General features: G+C 44.6%; 1 protein-coding gene across 13 annotated transcripts; it reads left to right on the forward strand.

Moving 5' to 3' along the window:
• Positions 1-13,810: 13,810 nt before the first annotated feature.
• On the forward strand, positions 13,811-18,190 carry LOC125515407 (isoamylase 3, chloroplastic-like). Of its 13 annotated transcripts, none has more exons than XR_007286997.1 (11): positions 13,816-14,415; positions 14,545-14,658; positions 14,738-14,911; positions 15,125-15,315; positions 15,670-15,732; positions 16,312-16,401; positions 16,477-16,551; positions 16,652-16,740; positions 16,874-16,978; positions 17,741-17,861; positions 17,939-18,190. XR_007286997.1 is itself a non-coding variant. In XM_048680886.1 (8 exons), the coding sequence occupies exons 3-7, from the start codon at positions 15,232-15,234 to the stop codon at positions 16,880-16,882; spliced, it is 321 nt and encodes a 106-aa protein (XP_048536843.1). In that variant the 5' UTR covers positions 13,812-14,415; positions 14,545-14,658; positions 14,738-15,231; the 3' UTR covers positions 16,883-16,978; positions 17,939-18,190. The 13 variants fall into 13 exon arrangements, 2 of the variants coding, with proteins under 2 accessions (XP_048536843.1, XP_048536834.1); XR_007287004.1 differs by having other exon boundaries at positions 15,169-15,315; XR_007286993.1 differs by having other exon boundaries at positions 13,813-14,415; positions 14,738-15,315; positions 17,729-17,861.
• Positions 18,191-19,799: the final 1,609 nt, after the last annotated feature.

The raw sequence follows: 19,799 nt of genomic DNA on the forward strand, positions 1-19,799 counted from the left end.
GTGAGCAGAGCCCAGTCAGGAGACCCTTTGGTCCCGGTTGGTGGCACCAACCGGGACCAATAGGCATCCACGCGTCAGCACTTCTGTGGCTGGGGTTTTTGTTTTTTTTTTGAAAGGGGGGGGTTGGGGGTTTTGCGGGGTTAATTTAGGTGTTTCATATATTGTGTTAGCTAGTTATAATTAATAGAGAGAAGTGTCCTCTCTTATGTCCGTGCTTGGTCGACGCTACGTACTATACATACGTATAGAGAGAGGACTAGACACGCTAGCTAGCTAGTAAGCAAACGAAGGAAACAGAAGATCGTCATGAACATATATGCATATATACAGAGAGAAGTGATATTGACCACCTCTCCTTCTCCGAGAGATTGGTCGAACAACAAGTTCTCGTATATCTATCTGACACTACCAGCTACATATATACAATAATTATCTCTTACAAATATAATCATACGGACTCAGGGTCCACATAGAATTCTCCGTCTTCAGGGATCACGTGGTCAAGAAAGAATGCCGCCAATTCCTCTTGAATTGCTCGCATGCGAGCTGGTGCTAGGAGTTCATCCCGCTTCCGAAACATCTAATTTGAAGAAGGGGGTCAATACATATATATATATATAAATGAATGAAACTCAACACAAATGATGGTAATAAAATAAAATTGTGAATGTTGTTATTTACGTACTTCATATTGTTCGTTAGAGTACCCGCCCCGCTCACAGGTCGTGTGGCGGATGGACTCGCAGATGTAGTATCCACAGAAATCATTCCCTTGTTCCTGCCACAACCACTTTACAAGAAATAGAGGTCAATCAAACTGATAAGCAAGAATGCTAAATGGTATTGATGAAACTAGCGCTTGAATCACTAGGAGATGCGCGGAACATGCTACTATAGTACTTACTTTCGGGTGTCTAAATTCCAGCTCCTTCGGCAGTCCCGGAACTGTTTTGGTGAATTTTCTCCAAACCCTGCCGGACAAAGAAAACAATTACTTGATATCAGGAAATGAGCAAAGTTGCTGATATGGTGGATAATGATCGATTTAACTTATTTCTTGAGGATTTCAGTCATGTCCGCATACTCCTTGGGATCTTTTCGTTTAGAGTCCAAGACGGTTACTACTCCCTGCTCAAGCTTAATCTCTAGGAGAATATAGTGGTAACTGCACACACATGCATAACTCATCAATTACATTACTATAACCTTGACTAATATATAAGGGAAACCGAATACGCACAAGACAGTAACACTCACCTGAAGTTGTAAGGAAAGAGTATTATATCTTTGTTTTGATTTATTACGAACGATCGTAGCAAGCTGGCCTCGGTAGCTGCGGCATGAAGTTTAACCTGAGTTGCATCTATGAGATATGTGTTAATGAACCCAATATCACCGACTTGTCTTTTCTTCAATTCGACGATCTTCAATCTGCATAATATAGTGAGGATGATTATAAATACATGCAATGAAAGAGCTAAGCTATATAGAGAAACTTAATGATAGAAGTAGTACTACTTACAGACAGTAGCAGGTGACCGTTGTTTTATCGAGGGCCAATTGATTGAAAAACTGATAGAACTCCTCAAATGGAACAGGCAACAGATCAATTCCAACGAGGTCATGCTCCGGTTTAACTCTCGCATACAAAGTACTCCCCCCCCAGAGTCTCTGCAGATTTTCAAGTACCAATCATGCAATCTTCGCATCATCGTTGATAGAGATCTTTCATCTTTGACGAGAGGCTTCCCGTACTCGTATCTTTGTATCTGCACGTCCATGGGTTCATAATGTACTTCTTCGGGCAGGTAATCTACAAGATTTCTATAACCGGGCACCATCCTCGGATCATTATCGACGTTGTGGCTAGGCACCTTGAGCGGGGGGCACGATTGCTTCGCTTGTTCGCCGAGCTGGGCAATTTGTTTCCCAGCTCGTCGTTCTTTCAGCCTTTGATCACTGATAGTACTTCCCGACCGCTCCGCTTCGGCAAATTCCTTTCCAATAATGCGGTCATAGTTTCCTTTCGGCGGATCAGACTTCGGTGGTTTTGTCAGGGCAGCCAGAGTGCGCTTCACTTTCACCCGATCTACCTTCTCCTCCGGAGGTGGATGTTTCTTTGCTTTCACCCCTTCAAAGAATTTCTTCACTTCTTCTCGCGCGATCTCGGCGTTCTCCTCCTGGGTCCTCTCGTATGGTAACTTCTTTGGAGTCTTCAGAGAAGGACCGAATCTGTATGTCCTCCCGCCTCTGGTTGTACTGCTAGACGCCGACCGAGCAGACGTAGCGGTTGTCTTCTTTACTTGCTTAAGAGGCGGAGGAGAAGGACTACGACGCGCCGGAGCAGCTGGAGCGGCGGCAGGTCTCTTCCGCCCTTGCTGACGAGGCGGAGAAGGAGGAGGCTGGCTGCTCGGGCGCGTCGGCGCAGGCGGAGAAGGAGGCAGAGTGCCGCCACGCGCCGGAGAAGGAGCCGACCGGGGGCCCTGATCGTCACTCGCCGGAGGAGGAGGCGGTGGAGGCGGAGTGCCCTGACTCGCCGGAGGAGGAGGAGGAGGCGGAGGCGTCCAGTTCGGAAGGTTGATGAGCTCCTTCCGCCATAGGCATGGAGTCTTCAAAGCAGACCCCAGCCGAGTCTCCCCTTCACCGGTAGGGTGGTCAAGCTGGAGGTCCTCAAATCCCTCCGTTATCTCATCCACCATCACCCTAGCATATCCTTCTGGAATCGGCCGGCAGTGAAAAGTTGCACCGGGTTCAGTAGGATAAACAGAGCCAACAGCCGCCTTGACCTTCAAATTCATCCATTGCGTCATAAGGTGGCAATTTCGAGACTCCGTGATAGCATCCACGGGATAGCTGGCAGGAGCCGTCAAGGCATGCTCTGGCTGAAGCAGCTCAGTGGAAGCCACGCTGCTTCTGCGCTGAGATGGCGGGGTAGCTTCGGGGGAGGCTTCGGCAGTACGTTTGCTACGATTTGCTTCTCGTTCCTCTATCGCGTCTACCCTTGCTTGCAGCGCCTGCATTTGGGTCTGCTGCACTTTTTTCCTCCTCTCATGGGATTTGTAACCGCCTGCGTCCGGAAACCCAACCTTCCACGGAACGGAGCCTGGCGTGCCTCGTGTCCGTCCAGGGTGCTCAGGATTCCCGAGGGCCATTGTGAGCTCGTCGTTCTCTCTGTCTGGAAAGAACGTCCCTTCCTGCGCTGCTTCGATATACTGCTTAAGCTTACTGACTGGTATGTCCATTTGATCGTTCGTCCAAATGCACTTCCCTGTTTCAGGGTCCAGGGTTCTGCCAGCCCCGAAGAACCAAGTCCGGCAACGGTCTGGCCAGTTATTTGTCTCTGGTTCGATCCCTTTATGAACCAGATCATTCTCACTCTTGGACCACTTAGGTCGGGCTACGAGGTAGCCACCTGACCCCGTGCGATGGTGAAGCTTCTTCTTCGCAGCATTTTGCTTGTTTGTCGCCGACATCTTCTGACTCTTTTCCGATGTCTTGTAGGCCACAAATGCGGGCCAGTAATCTCTGATCTTCTCATATCTGCCCTTGAATTCTGGTGTCTCATTATTTTCGACAAACTTATTCAGCTCTTTCTTCCACCTCCTGAATAGTTCTGCCATCCTCTTCAGAGCAAAAGACTTGATTAATTTCTCTTTAATTGGGTTCTCTGGATTATCCTCTGGCGGGAGGGTGAAATTTGACTTCAGCTCAGTCCAAAGATCATTTTTCTGCATATCATTGACATAAGACACCTCAGGGTCTTCTGTAGCCGGCTTAAACCATTGCTGGATGCTTATCGGGATCTTGTCCCTAACCAGAACCCCGCACTGAGCAACAAAATGCACTCTTTGTCCGGAGGGGTTCAATAGGTTGGCCGTCGGGCGCGATTGCTATGATCTTAAACTTTTCATCCGAGCTCAACTTTTTCTTCGGGCCTCGTCTCTTTACCGAAGTTGTGCTCGATCCGGAGGGCTAGAAAAAAGAACAAAGACTTAATTAACATGTGTACATATCAAAACAATGAATGCATCAATCAGCTAGTCAGCATAGGCTTAACTAATATATATATACCTGGCCGGACTCGGTTCGGTCACCGGAGCCGTCATCACGGTCTCCTTCTTGCACCGGCATTGGGTCACCGGAGCCGTCCTCATGTTCTTCTTCTTGCACCGGCATTAGGTCACCGTAGCCAGCTTGTTCACCCTCTCCTTCCAGACCATCGGTTTCGTTGAGAAACAACGAGATGGCATCACTTCCTTCTGTGATTATGTCCCTCAACAACGCTTCTTTTGTTGCTTCATCTAGGGCGGTGTCCATAGTTTCTACAAATATTTACAACATGGCAATTATTATTCAAACATGACAGATGGATATATTAGTGCCAAACGTAGAACTAGCTACCTAATCATAGTAAGCTATCGGGAGGGGGTATATATCGACAACGACGACACTACATCTATGTCCCTCGACGACCCTCGTTCCCGATAAAAAAAGAGGAAGAAGAAGAAAAATAAGAGGAGAAGAAAGAATAGAGGAGAAGATCTCCTCTATTCTTTCTTCTCCTCTTTTTTTCTTCTTCCTCTTCTTTTTTTATCCTCTTCTTCCTCTCATGTTCGATAGGATCGCCGAGGGGTCGGGAGGTTGCCTAGTGTCAAGGGATTCAACAAAACCATGTCTTCATCATTAGGCGAAAGTAACATGTGCATGATGGTACGAAGCTCTTCAAAGTTGTTCTGGAATGGAGTCCCAGATAGGATAATTCGCTTTTTGGTACAGAGTTCAGCAAGAGCCTTCCGAATATCACTATTTGGAAGGCCTTTGCTGAATTGGTACCAAAAGGCGGATTATTCTATCCGGGACTCCATTCCAAAACAACTTTGCAGAACTTCGTACCAACATGCCCTAGTTACTTCCGGCTAATGATGAAGGCATGGATTTCTTCAATACTTTGACACTAGGAAACCTCTCTTGACCCCTCGGCGACCCTCGACCCCTCGACGACCCTGGAACCCTCGACCCCTCGACGATCCTCTTCTTCCTCTCATGTTCAAGAGGATCGCCGAGGGGTCGGGAGGTTGCATAGTGTCAAAGGATTCAACAAAACCATGTCTTCATCATTAGGCGAAAGTAACATGTGCATGATGGTACGAAGCTCTTCAAAGTTGTTCTGGAACGGACTCCCAGATAGGATAATCCGCCTTTTGGTACAAAGTTCAGCAAGAGCCTTCCGAATATCGCTATTTGGAAGGCCTTTGCTGAATTGGTACCAAAAGGCGGATTATTCTATCTGGGACTCCATTCCAGAACAACTTTGCAGAACTTCGTACCAACATGCCCTGGTTACTTCCGGCTAATGATGAAGGCATGGATTTCTTCAATACTTTGACACTAGGAAACCTCTCTCTACTTTCGGCTAATAAGAATAAGAAGAAGAAGAAGAAGAAGAAGAAAAGAAGAAAAAATTTCTATTTTCTCTTCTTCTCCACTATTCCTTTCTTCTTCTCCTCTTCTTTTTCTTCTTTTTTCTTCTTCTTATTTATTTCTCCTCTTCTTTTCGGTAGAGGAAACCCTAAGTAGCTAGCAAGTATCGTGGGTGTGAGATACATGTGGCCTTCGGTGTCAGACACTACATCCACGTCCCACAAGTGACGTGGGCGTCGAAGCCCGCGCCACTTGTGGGATGTGGGTGTAGTGTCCGACACCGACGGTACATGTATCTCACACCGACGATACTTTCTATTTAGGGTTTCTCCTCTACCGCTCGGCGACCCTCTCGACGACCCTCGTTCCTGATAAAATAAAGAGGAAGAAGAAGAAGAAAAAAGAAGAGAAGAAAGAATAGAGGAGAAGACTTCCTCTTCTTCCTCTCCTCTTCTTCCCGTTCTTCCTCGCCTCTCTCATGAATGTCCGGCGTTCTCGACCCCCCCCCCCACGTTTTTCTCTTTTCTCCTCTATTCCTTTCTTCTTCTCCTCTTCTTTTTCTTCTTTTTTCTTCTTCTTATTTATTTCTCCTCGTCTTCCTCTCCCCTCTCGGCGACCCTAGACCCCCTCTCGACCCTCGACCCCTAGGCGACCGTCGACCCCTCTCTTTTTTTTCTTCCTCTTCTATTTTATCCTCTTCTTCCTCTACCGCTCGGCGACCCTCGACGACCCTCGTTCCCGATAAAAAAAAGAGGAAGAAGAAGAAAAAAAGAGGAGAAGAAAGAATAGAGGAGAAGATCTCCTCTATTCTTTCTTCTCCTCTTTTTTCTTTTCTTATTCCTCTTCTTTTTTTATCCTCTTCCTCCTCTCATGTTCGACGACCCTCGACCTCTCGGCGACCCTAGACCCCCTCTCGACCCCCTCTTCTTCTCCCTCTTCTAATTCATTTGTTCATATGAATATACAAACATTTTCATATTTACAATAATTAATATCACCAAAAAAATCTATGAACAGAAAAAAAATCCTAATTTTTCTAAAAAACTATCTTTTGCATATATACATGAACATAGATATATACACAGAGAACATATATATACATATATATAAAAAAAAGCATATATATGAAAAAAAGCATATATATGAAAAAAAATGCTAGCTAGGGCGCCGGCCGGACCAAAGGAGGACCGCGGAGTCGGCGGCGAGGATGGCGACGGGGCAGTGGGCGCGCGCTTGGGGTAGGAGACGCGGGCGACGGCGACGGCGGGCCGGGGCGGCGGGCGTCGGGCAAGGGGCCGGCGCGGGCGATGGCGAGGGCGGGACGGGACGGTGCGCGTCGGGGCAGGGACGAGGGCGACGGCGACGGGGGCGGGCCGGGGCGGCGCGCGTCGCGGGCGACGGCGACGATGGGCGCAGACGACGGCGACGATGGGGGCGGGCGGCGTCGGGGCAGCCTGGCGGCGTCAGGGGCGGCAACTGCAAGATGAGAATGAAAAATTCCAAAGTGTGGCCTTATATAGAAGAGGCTTTAGTCTCGGTTCGTGGCAGCAACCGGGACTAAAGTTGGGCATTAGTCCCGGTTGGTGCCATGAACCGAGACCAATGGCCTCTTTTCGGCAGCCTAAAGGGCGGGAAGCGAAGCCCATTGGTCCCGGTTGGTGGCACCAACCGGGACTAAAGGGGCGCAATGGTCACGGCTGGTGCCACCAACCGGGACCAATGCCACCTTTAGTCCCGGTTGGTGCCACCAACCGGGACCAATACCCTTGTGCTGCCCCGCGCCCAAAAGTTTAGTCCCACATCGCTAGTTGACAGCGCCCAACACCAGTTTATAAGCTCTGCTGCCTCCTCCCTCTCGAACTCCTCTGAACTGCAGGCCTATGGGCCTAATTTGACACTGCTTTGCCTGTGGGCCTATTGGGCCTTCTGCGGGCCTGAATCCTGGCCCCTGTAGGGTTTCTAGTCGTATTCAGGCCGTGGAGGCCCAGTAGGTGGCATTTTTTTTGGTTTTTTCTTTTTTATTTCTACATTTTTTTGGTTTTTTATTTTTTTATTTCTACTTAAAACTAAATACTTACAGTTTTCTAGTGATTTCTTTTTGCTTTTAGGTCACAAAAATTATAAACTTTCTGTTAGTGCCATTAGTTTTAAATTTTAAATAGTTTAAATTTGAATTTTTAAAAATTTGTGTGAATCACTAGTTTATGAATAACTTTACTATAAAATTAGAATGTTTTTTCTATTTATTTTTTATTTCTACTTAAAACTAAATACTTACAGTTTTTTAGTGATTTCTTTTTGCTTTTAGGTCACAAAAATTATAAACTTTCTGTTAGTGCCATTAGTTTTAAATTTTAAATAGTTTAAATTTGAATTTTTAAAAATTTGTGTGAATCACTAGTTTATGAATAACTTTACTATAAAATTAGAATTTTTTTCTTCTTTGCTATTTATTTTTTATTTATACTTACAATTAAATACTTATAGTTTGATTTTAGGTCACACAAATTATATTCTTTTTGCTATTGAAGAATATTATAGTTTTATTTTAGTTGATCATAACATAATATTTTAATTGATTGTTTTTATTTTCATAAAAGTTTTGTAGTTCATTCTGTTTGCTATTAATTCATTCTTTGAGCTAAATGACTCTGAAATTGGAAAGCATTTCAAAATGAACTCTGAAAAGGTTGAAAGTTGGCATGCTATCATCATTGCACCCACATAGCATGTTCCAAAAAGTAGAGAGGGTTACGACAAAAACTTGATGCACTTCGTGTACAAAATGGACAATCACTTTCGAAGTATCAAAGTTTCGAACCATAAGACATGAAAGCATTTCAAATGAACTCTGAAAAAGTTGAAAGTTGGGATGGTATCATAATTTCACCCACATAGCATTTGCTTATTGCGGGAGAAAGTCTTCACTTTTTCTTCGCTTGTGTCATTTGCTTATTGCGCCGTAACCATGGATAATCTTCATTGTTTATCAGGATGCTTGGGTCAGCCTTGACATTGAAGGGAGGAATTTCATGAAACTTTTCATAATCTTCAGACATGTCTGTCTTGCCGTCCACTCCCAGGATGTCCCTTTTTCCTGAAAGAACTATGTGGCGCTTTGGCTCATCGTATGATGTATTCGCTTCCTTATCTTTTCTTTTTCTCGGTTTGGTAGACATGTCCTTCACATAGATAACCTGTGCCACATCATTGGCTAGGACGAACGGTTCGTCAGTGTACCCAAGATTTTTCAGATCCACTGTTGTCATTCCGTACTGTGGGTCTACCTGTACCCCGCCGCCTAACAGATTGACCCATTTGCACTTAAACAAAGGGACCTTAAAATCAGGTCCGTAGTCAAGTTCCCATATGTCCACTATGTAACCATAATATGTGTCCTTTCCGCTCTCGGTTGCTGCATCAAAGTGGACACCGCTGTTTTGGTTGGTGCTCTTTTGATCTTGGGCGATCGTGTAAAATGTATTCCCATTTATCTCGTATCCTTTGTAAGTCAATACAGTCAAAGATGGTCCCCTGGACAACAAGTACAACTCATCACAAACAGTGTTGTCACCTCTGAGACGTGTTTCCAACCAACTGCTGAAAGTCCTGATGTGTTCACATGTAATCCAGTCGTCGCACTGCTCCGGGTGTTTGGAGCGCAGACTGTTCTTGTGTTCATCGACATACGGGGTCACCAAGGTAGAGTTCTATAGAATTGTGTAGTGTGCTTGAGACCAAGAATATCCGTCCCTGCATGTTATTGAGTCTCTTCCCAGAGTGCCTTTTCCAGTCAGTCTCCCCTCATACCGTGATTTAGGGAGACCTATCTTGTTAAGGCCAGGAATGAAGTCAACACAAAACCCGATAACATCCTCTGTTTGATGGCCCATGGAGATGCTTCCTTCTGGCCTAGCGCGGTTACGGACATATTTCTTTAGGACTCCCATGAACCTCTCAAAGGGGAACATATTGTGTAGAAATACGGGCCCCAGGATGACAATCTCGTCGACTAGATGAACTAGGACGTGCGTCATAATATTGAAGAAGGATGGTGGGAACACCAGCTCGAAACTGACAAGACATTGCGCCACATCACTCCTTAGCCTTGGTACGATTTCTGGATCGATCACCTTCTGAGAGATTGCATTGAGGAATGCACATAGCTTCACAATGGCTAATCGAACGTTTTCCGGTAGAAGCCCCCTCAATGCAACCGGAAGCAGTTGCGTCATAATCACGTGGCAGTCATGAGACTTTAGGTTCTGAAACTTTTTCTCTGGCATATTTATTATTCCCTTTATATTCGACGAGAAGCCAGTCGTGACCTTCATACTGAGCAGGCATTCAAAGAAGATTTCTTTCTCTTCTTTCGTAAGAGCGTAGCTGGCAGGACCTTTATACTGCTTCAGAGGCATGCCGTCTTTTTCGTGCAAACTTGCAGGTCCTCTCGTGCCTCAGGTGTATCTTTTGTCTTCCCATACACACCCAAGAAGCCTAGCAGGTTCATGCAAAGGTTCTTCGTCACGTGCATCACGTCGATTGAGGAGCGGACCTCTAGGTCTTTCCAGTAGGGTAGGTCCCAAAATATAGATTTCTTCTTCCACATGGGTGCGTGTCCCTCAGCGTCATTCGGAACAGCTAGTCCACCGGGACCCTTTCCAAAGATTACGTAGTGTAAATCATTGACCATAACAAGCACGTGATCACCGGTGCGCATGGCGGGCTTCTTCCGGTGATCTGCCTCGCCTTTGAAATGCTTGCCTTTCTTTCGACATTGATGGTTGGTCGGAAGAAATCGACGATGGCCCAGGTACACATTCTTCCTGCATTTGTCCAAGTATATACTTTCAGTGTCATCTAAACAGTGCGTGCATGCGTGGTATCCTTTGTTTGTCTGTCCTGAAAGGTTACTGAGAGCGGGCCAATCGTTGATGGTCACGAACAGCAACGCCTTAAGGTTAAATTCCTCCTGTCTGTGCTCATCCCACGTACGTACACCGTTTCCATTCCACATCTGTAAAAGTTCTTCAACTAATGGCCTTAGGTACACATCAATTTCGTTGCCGGGTTGCTTAGGGCCTTGGATGAGAACTGGCATCATAATGAACTTCCGCTTCATGCACATCCAAGGAGGAAGGTTATACATACATAGAGTCACGGGCCAGGTGCTGTGATTGCTGCTCTGCTCCCCGAAAGGATTAATGCCATCCGCGCTTAAAGCAAACCATACATTCCTTGGGTCCTTTGCAAACTCATCCCAGTACTTTCTCTCGATTTTTCTCCACTGCGACCCGTCAGCGGGTGCTCTCAACTTCCCATCTTTCTTTCGGTTCTCACTGTGCCATCGCATCAACTTGGCATGCTCTTCGTTTCTGAACAGACGTTTCAACCGTGGTATTATAGGAGCATACCACATCACCTTCGCAGGAACCCTCTTCCTGAGGGGCTCGCCGTCAACATCACCAGGGTCATCTCGTCTGATCTTATACCGCAACGCACCGCATACCGGGCATGCGTTCAGATCCTTGTATGCACCGCGGTAGAGGATGTAGTCATTAGGGCATGCATGTATCTTCTCCACCTCCAATCCTAGAGGGCATACGACCTTCTTTGCTGCGTATGTACTGTCGGGCAATTCGTTATCCTTTGGAAGCTTCTTCTTCAATATTTTCAGTAGCTTCTCAAATCCTTTGTCAGCCACAGCATTCTCTGCCTTCCACTGCAGCAATTCCAGTACGGTACCGAGCTTTGTGTTGCCATCTTCGCAATTGGGGTATAACCCTTTTTTGTGATCCTCTAACATGCGATCGAACTTCAGCTTCTCCTTTTGACTAATGCATTGTGTCCTTGCATCGACAATGACCCGGCGGAGATCATCATCATCGGGCACATCGTCTGGTTCCTCTTGATCTTCAGCAGCTTCACCCGTGGCAGCATCATTGGGCACATCGTCTGGTTCCTCTTGATCTTCACCAGCTCCCCCCGTTGCAGCATCACCGTATTCAGGGGGCACATAGTTGTCATCGTACTCTTCTTCTTCGCCGTCTTCCATCATAACCCCTATTTCTCCGTGCCTCGTCCAAACATTATAGTGTGGCATGAAACCCTTGTAAAGCAGGTGGGAGTGAAGGATTTTCCGGTTAGAGTAAGACCTCGTATTCCCACATTTAGTGCATGGACAACACATAAAACCATTCTGCTTGTTTGCCTCAGCCGCATCGAGAAACTCATGCACGCCCTTAATGTACTCGCGGGTGTGTCTGTCACCGTACATCCATTGCCGGTTTCATCTGCGTGCATTATATATAATTAAGTGTCCAAATTAATAGAAGTTCATCATCACATTAAAACCAAAGTGCATACATAGTTCTCATCTAACAACATATAGCTCTCCAGAGCATCTAATTAATTAAACCATACATTGAAACTATGTAAAACATTTCAATGCGAAAACAAATGCGATCATAATCGCAACCAAGGTAACAATTGATCCAACGGCATAATGATACCAAGCCTCGGTATGAATGGCATATTTTCTAATCTTTCTAATCTTCAAGCGCATTGCATCCATCTTGATCTTGTGATCATCGACGACATCCGCAACATGCAACTCCAATATCATCTTCTCCTCCTCAATTTTTTTTATTTTTTCCTTCAACAAATTGTTTTCTTCTTCAACTAAATTTAACCTCTCGACAATAGGGTCGGTTGGCATTTCCGATTCACATACATCCTAGATAAATAAAATCTATGTCACGTTGGTCGGCATAATTTTCATAAACAATAAATGAACCAATAGTTATAAAGATAATATACATACCAAATCCGAATCATAGACAGGACGAGGGCCGACGGGGGCGGATACCAAAACCATCGCACTATATAAGATGCAATAATAAATGTAAGAAAATGATACAAGTATCTATCTAAACATACAAGTAAGAATATTTTTCCTTTCAGAAAGAAGATAAGAACAAGAGGCTCACCATGGTGGTGTCGGTGATGAGATCGGCGCGGGTGATCGACGGCGGTGAAGACGGGGACGGGGCGTGACGGACCGCTAAATCTAGACAAATCTCGAGGAAAATGGAGCTTGGAGGTCGAGTTTCGAGAGGAGAAAGCTTAAGTAGTGTGGCTCGGGCATTCCATCGAACACCTCATGTGCATAGGAGGTGAGCTAGAGCACCACAAAGGCCTCTCCCCCTCGGCCAGAAAAAACAGAGCACTGTGCTCTGCTCTTGCGCGAGGGGGTACATATAGGCACCTCATTGGTCCCGGTTGATGACATGAACCAGGACTAAAGGGACGCCTTTGGTCCCGGTTCAAGCCACCAACCGGGACCAATGGTGGTGGGCCAGGAGCGAGGCCCATTGGTCCCGGTTCGTCCCACCAACCGGGACCAAAAGGTCCAGACAAACCGGGACCAATGGCCCACGTGGCCCGGCCGGCCCCCTGGGCTCACGAACTGGGACCAATGCCCACATTAGTCCCAGTTCTACACTGAACCGGGACTAATGTGTTGAGCCGGCCTGGACCATAGCCCTGTTTTCTACTAGTGAATGGGGAAGAAATTTTCGTTAGTTTAGTATATGACCAAGTGGAGGTGGCCGCTAGATATTCCCAACAGGATTGTAAGTTAGACCGCTTGCTGGACGGTATAGAGGAGGAAGTCTTTAAGTCTTAAGTGACTATGTACTTTCCTTCTAGCTGGATAATAAAAACAATTTTCATGGCCGACCTTTTCACTTCGACCTTTGGACCCGAAGGTGCGGAGTGTTTCCGAATACCCTAACGGTAGAATATGCCGGGGTATGCATGGGAACCAGGCGCAGGGGTCATAGTTGCTTGAACAGACAATGTGTATCCGGCTAGTTATGTATATTACATTATGTAAGAAACATCTCCCAGAAAGAATAGTTCCGCTAATGGTTCCTTTCTCTGGGTGTGCATGCGTTTAATGTGCATGTCCGAACTGTGACTGATTTTTTTCGTAGAGTGAGTAACTTCTGGGGTTTCACAATGGAGTGAATGCGGAAACGTTTATAATTCGCCGACCGAATTTAAAACTATACAGAGGCTCGCCAACTCGCATGGAGAAGGCTCCCTCGATCGCTTCCTTCGATGGCCGTCCGATCTGCCTTCTGGCGCGTCTGAACCGTCGGATCTTCGCCTGCAGTCAAACCTAATTTTACCTCACGGTCGTTTTCGTAGTCCAATGACAAGTGGGCTCATGTTGGGCGCTCGTTGGCTGGGTTGGCCCTTTCCGCGTGCAGGAGGATTTGCCCCAATCAGCTCGGGCGTCGTTTTCGTAGTTCAATGACAAATGGGCTCATGTCGGTCGCTCGTTGGCTAGGTTGACCCTTTCCACGTGCAGGAGGATTTGTCCCAATCAGCTCAGGCGCTCCGCACCCAATCACCCGCGTCTCGCAGCTCTCGCCCCACTCCTCACCCCAGCCACCAAACGAACCCTAGCCCCTTTCTCCTTCCCCTCGACCCCCACAAGCCGCTGCACCACTCCCTCTCCCTTCCGTGCGTGTGCCCGGCCAAGGACGACGCCGTCGCCCTCGGCTCCTCCTCCACCACCTCGCCTTTTTCTCCTCCTCGCCTTCCCATAGCTCGTGCGCATGTCGCCGCCGTCGTAGAACAGGACAGTGCGGGTCGCTTCCTCCTTTTCCTTTCGCCAGATCTAAGGCGTGCGGCCGTGGAGGCGAGCCACTCCGGTGGCGGCGGCAAAGGGCGACCACATGGATCGGTCCCTGTAGGAGGGAGAAGATGGGAGAGAGGGAGAGAAGGAAGGAGAGGAGGGAGGCCCGACGGCGGACGGGAGAGGGTCACCGACCGGCGCCGGCGAGGTCAGGTGCGACCTGGTGGTTGGTGGAGGCTTGAACCACTCCTGGATCCTTCTTCCACTTCCCCACTGCTTAATATGGAGCACCGGTCAGGGAGCATGGGATCGATGTTCTGCGGCTCGAGGTTTGCTTCCTTTCTGAGGTACTCTCTATCTGGTTACCCTTCTGTTATCTCATATCTGGTTTGTTTCTTGTCCACTGTGTGATCATATTGGGCCTCCAGGATCTTGTGCTCCTACTATTCTTGTCTAAACTTTGTTAATTTTATCAGAAGAAGCAGGAGCAAAGCATATGTAGGCTCTTCCATGGTGAGTTTGGAGTTTACCCTCTGTCCCTGGAAGTTGAAATTGGCTATCATGCAAGCGACGGCCTTTTCTTAGCCATGGTGAGTTTGAGGATTACCCTCTGTTCTTGCTAGCTAAAATTGGTTTCTCGTTGAATAATGTTCATCATACTATACTCAGGAATACAAAGGAAGCTACAAAACAGTCATATCGCATTTTCTTGAGATATCCATCAAGGGAATCTGATTGCACCCAAATGTGATAGATCCCACTCTTCGGCGGCTTGAATTTGAAGTTGTAGTGGCTGAACAAGACTAGGATCATGTTTATGATGCATTTTCCATCGATACAGAGGTATGAATCATATGGTTGACATTGGTAAAAACTCTCAGTGAGCGCCCTACCTCCTGAATTACTAGTGAGAAGCCGTATATTACTTTTAGGTGTAAACAAATAGTAAAAGATGAGGTAGCCGTCTCCTACTGAATTAATAGTGAAAAGCCTGCCAGCTGAATTTTATTCTTACATGATATATGATATGAAGTATTATTTATATTTACTATTTAGGATGTATGCATATATGTTACTGGCTAGCATGATACTATTAGCAGAAGCTGTAGTGCTTTTTATGGTCGACGGTGGCATGCCGCTCCAAGCCACACTGCTTTCCATCGATGCCGACAACCACAACAGGGGTGGATCCAGCCGCCAAGAGGCACATTAGTGGCCAACGATGGTGGCCTGCTCCCAAGCTGCAGGTGAGAACGTGACACGACGGTGGCTGGTTTGCATAAATATTGATCAATGTGTGCTGAGAATACTTTGTGAGGTATCATGATTGGCATATCACAGGTTACTAGAGCTGTTCAAGCAGACGTGTGCGCTCTACTTTTGTTAAATTTGCTATCTATATTTTGTACTTAGTTTAGTTTGAATAGGTACCATAACAAGGCTAGGTTCAATAACTATTTTTTTGCAGTTTGATCTGAATTTAGAGTGCACTTCTGCAAAAGAGTTTGTCCTGATTACTTTCTTTGTTATATTTCCAATTTTATTTCTGCAAGCACTGATGAATGATTGAATGCCACTAATCATTTTGAGGGTTTTTGCAGGGCGACCCTGGTATGAAGGGGGTGTTGGCAACTTGTGTGTCTCGATCTGCTGATCTCTACCAGGTATTTTGTTCAGATGCGCTCTTTCCCTGCCTGCCTTTTTATCCATCAGTTGAAGATTTTCCTTGCTTAGTTATATCATCACTAAACATGCTTTCTTTTGAAGCCCTGTTTCTTGATGTTTTGTAGTATTTTTAAAAATATTTGTAAATTCCTAAGCTAAATACAGGAAACACACATTTATCTGTTTGCGAAAAAGAAATCCCTGAGCTTAAGCCTTCAGTGTTGTTGAAAGTTGAAACTATACGCTTGCTATTTCCATAGTGTCATCAGGGTGCAGCTTCTGCTATTAACATATGCAACCTCCAAATTTATTTTGTTTGCAATTCTAATTGCACTGTTTTCAATGCTCATTCTGATTAATTCCTCCAAGATCCACCCGAATGCTTAACGGTATTGGCTGTATTGTGAATATTGTTGGAGATGTCATTTCGAAATTTAGACCAATTCTCTTTGTATGGAGGTGCTGGGACTAGGAGCCTCTGTGAATAAGCTTTGAGACTTCTTTTTATGTGGAAGATTTAGAATTACATAGTTCAAAATAGGACGACGTGTAAAATCAAGTTTTGATGTGATTGGCAGGTGAACCAGCGGAAGCCTCATCATGGTGTGAACTTTATAATAGCACATGATGGGTTCACCTTATGTGACCTTGTTTCATACAACTTAAAGGTAACTCGAGCATACCAAAACACTATAAAGTTCAATCAAATGCTCAAGTTAGTATGCATTGGTTAACAATGGCAGGGTCATTGTGGTGCCTGTTGGGCCTTTTGTGTTGTGGAGTGTCTGCAAGATCGTTTCTGCATTCCGAACGGCATGGTGAGTGCATATGGGCGATCTGTCTACTCTCTGGTCTATTTTTAAACAGACATCTTGGCCTTTTCTTACATAATCAGCCTGCTGTTTCTATTCCTCGTAGGACATTTCACTTTCTGTCAATAAGCATTTATCTCCATGTTAACTTGGTGTAAGGTAGTCTTGACGATGTGTTGAGGCGGTCTGCTCAGTGTAAGAACAAATAATTGGCCGCTCCCATTTGTATCTCATTTCGTAATCATCGCAAGCTATGCCTATGTCAATATCTAAATGTTTTTGCTGTTTTTTTCTTGTCCTTAAATCAATATTTTCTTTTGATTTGTAGGACCGTTAGTAAGGTTGCTCATTGGCAAGCGAAATAGCTTTGTGCATTCTTGCATGACTAAGGAAGAAATTTGTTATTTGAAGTATGCACTACAGATATTGCAAGGTATTTCTGTTACAAGATTCATATTTTTCGGGACCTATGTACAGATAATAATTCTTAGTTGTAGTTATTTTTGTCCTAAATAGTGGTTCCTTGGAAAGCAGTTTAATTTCTTGCATTGATTCCTCATGTTATAAGCCACACCTTTCCTATTTTGTTAAAGAAGTGAATTCATTCCTAAACTTACACCACCAGTCATCCTAGCCACTAGGCCAGGCCATTCAAGCAAACTCGCTACCACTACAGGTCAGTTATTAACTATGCCTGCGACTAATTCTAATCAACATGACCAAAAACTATGAGAGGAATCAAAGGCATGCATCTGACCTGAGGTACACGCACCAATTGAAATAAGAGGTGACAATGTTATCATATAGCTATACTTGATTTATTATTAATTTAATGACCAACCTGGACAGTAAAAATTTACTTCACTTGGGTAACATGAGTTGGACACCGGAAGCTTGTTCAATCATTTTAAAATATTTATCTTTGTTGTTCCGCTTAGCTAACCATCCTTAAGTGTTTTTATAGAATCTATAAAAACAAAGTGCTTTGCTTCTTTCCTTGCTTGGTTCAAGGTTCCAGGACGATGTACTGAGGGTCCAGTTTTTTTTAGATTTTGTAGTAGCAGAGATGTATATAATATGGACAGCTGAATTGGTGTTTAGGCGTTTCACTGCAGGACTGCTACTTGCTCGATTAGTTAGATGAACTGGTGTTTAGAGATTTCAATGCGGAGTGATGTTTCAGTTTCGATTGCAGGGCTTCGAGATGCACCATCAGGGCTGAAACGAGTCTTATACCGGCTGCAAAATTATTATGCTTTTGGGTCTTTCCTGAATTTAGTTAGCAATAAATACTTCTAGAATCCCTCTTGCAATATGTAAGTCTATTGGTAACAACATTGATTTTGCTAGTTTGTTCTCCCAAACAGAATGTGCAACATGCTTCATTTTGCAGGTAAAAGAAGGAAAAGAGAACATTGGAGCAAAAGTCAGCAGGGCGGATTAAGTTTTCTCAAATGTTTGAACAAGGAAAAGATAGTTACAATCATTTTTCTCTCTCTCCTTATTACATCTTGATGTTAATATTCTTTGGAAGGTACTATGCACCCCGTTCAAGGTTTATAGAATTTGCACCATCCTATCATAGTTTGTTCTGATGACAGAATTGACCAGTTCTTCTTTGAGTAAATTAATATTGCAGCTGCTACTCCTTTGTGCATTGTTACATAGAGTTATAGTTGTGAAGGTGTGTACGCATTAACATATAATTCCCACCATCCTATCATAGATGGTTCCGACGACAACATTGAGCAGCTCTTCCTTGAGTAAATTGTGCAGCTCCTCATTGAGTAAATTAGTATTGCAGTTACTAAGCCTTTGTGCTTTCTGAGCTCTACTGAAATACTACATATGCCCATTTTAAACCCAGACCTGACTTTACATAATTTATGTTCTCGTCAGTTCTCCTGAATTTTAGTTCGCTTCAGCAATGCTATGACCTGCCACTCCCATGTAGTATATATGAAAAACAACCGCAATTTCGCTGTTGTGATTTGGTTAATCTTCGGCATTTTGATTCCTATTGATCTCTCCTGCTTGGCAACTGATGCCACCTGGAGGGTTGCGAGCCCAAGACAACATCGTACTGTCATTCAATAAAAAAGAATCTGAAATAATAGAAAAGGAGAAATCTCACCAGTTGAGTACGCTTCTCTTGTCCAAATGAGAAAATGAGGGACAGACAGGCACGTAGCATATGTGCCTTTCAAATACCTATGCCTGCATATGCACAACGTAGAGATGTTTTTTCGTGCACATGGATACACTGCTAGAAAATACTCCCTCCGTTCCAAATTATTCGTTGTGGTTTTAATTCAAATTTGAACTAAAACCACGACGAGTAATTTGGAATGAATGGAGTATATGCTTAACTGGTCTTTAGAAATATGTTTTTTTCAAACTCAGATTTCTCAGCGTGATAACCATATTTTCAACTAAAAAATGCTTCTTAACTGATTTATACCTGTTATAGAAATATGATCTTTTTTCAAACTCAGATTTCTCAGCGTGATAAACATATTTTCAGTATAGCATGATTTAACACATGGACTTTCTATTACCAGTATCGAATATTTCCTTGCAAGATGAAACTATTTTCATCGACAACATGCCTTTAGCGGGTCAACTGGCTATACATTGTATACAAATATGTTTTTAATCAGATTTCTCATCGTGATAATCATATTTTCAAATAATAAAAAGCTTCCTTAGCTGGTCTATACATGTCATACATTTTTTTTCAAGCTCGGATTACACAACATGCTAAACATATTTTCAATATAGCATGGTTTAACACATGTAAACATGTTTAAAAAATAGCATGATTTAGTTGAAGGTTCTTGCAGCATGAAACTATTTTCATCGACAACATGTCTTTAGCAGGTCTCTGTGCCATTTGGCACAACGGGTCAACTAGTATTCCCTTAAGAACGCTAGCTTTCGGCTTCACCCAGTCTGAGGTACACATCCGGATGACCCGACAGTAATAATCGTAGAGGTGCTCCCTTTATGCCCTAGCCGAACTAACAGGAACGTAGGGCATAAGCACAGGAGCCAGGCAACCAAGCTTGGCCAAAACTTAAGTCATATAGATGCATATAATGGAGAAGAAAAGGTACATATGGAAAAACGCATATGTGGTGAGCTTGATGCTCGAAGAATAATAGCAAGCTTCTGTACGAGAAACCCCTAGGTATAATGAACGTACATATGTGTAGATGTATGCATTAGGGGAGGACGGTCTAGCCGTACTAAAG

Source organism: Triticum urartu, chromosome 1 (assembly GCF_003073215.2).
Source record: "Triticum urartu cultivar G1812 chromosome 1, Tu2.1, whole genome shotgun sequence".
NCBI lineage: Eukaryota > Viridiplantae > Streptophyta > Magnoliopsida > Poales > Poaceae > Triticum > Triticum urartu.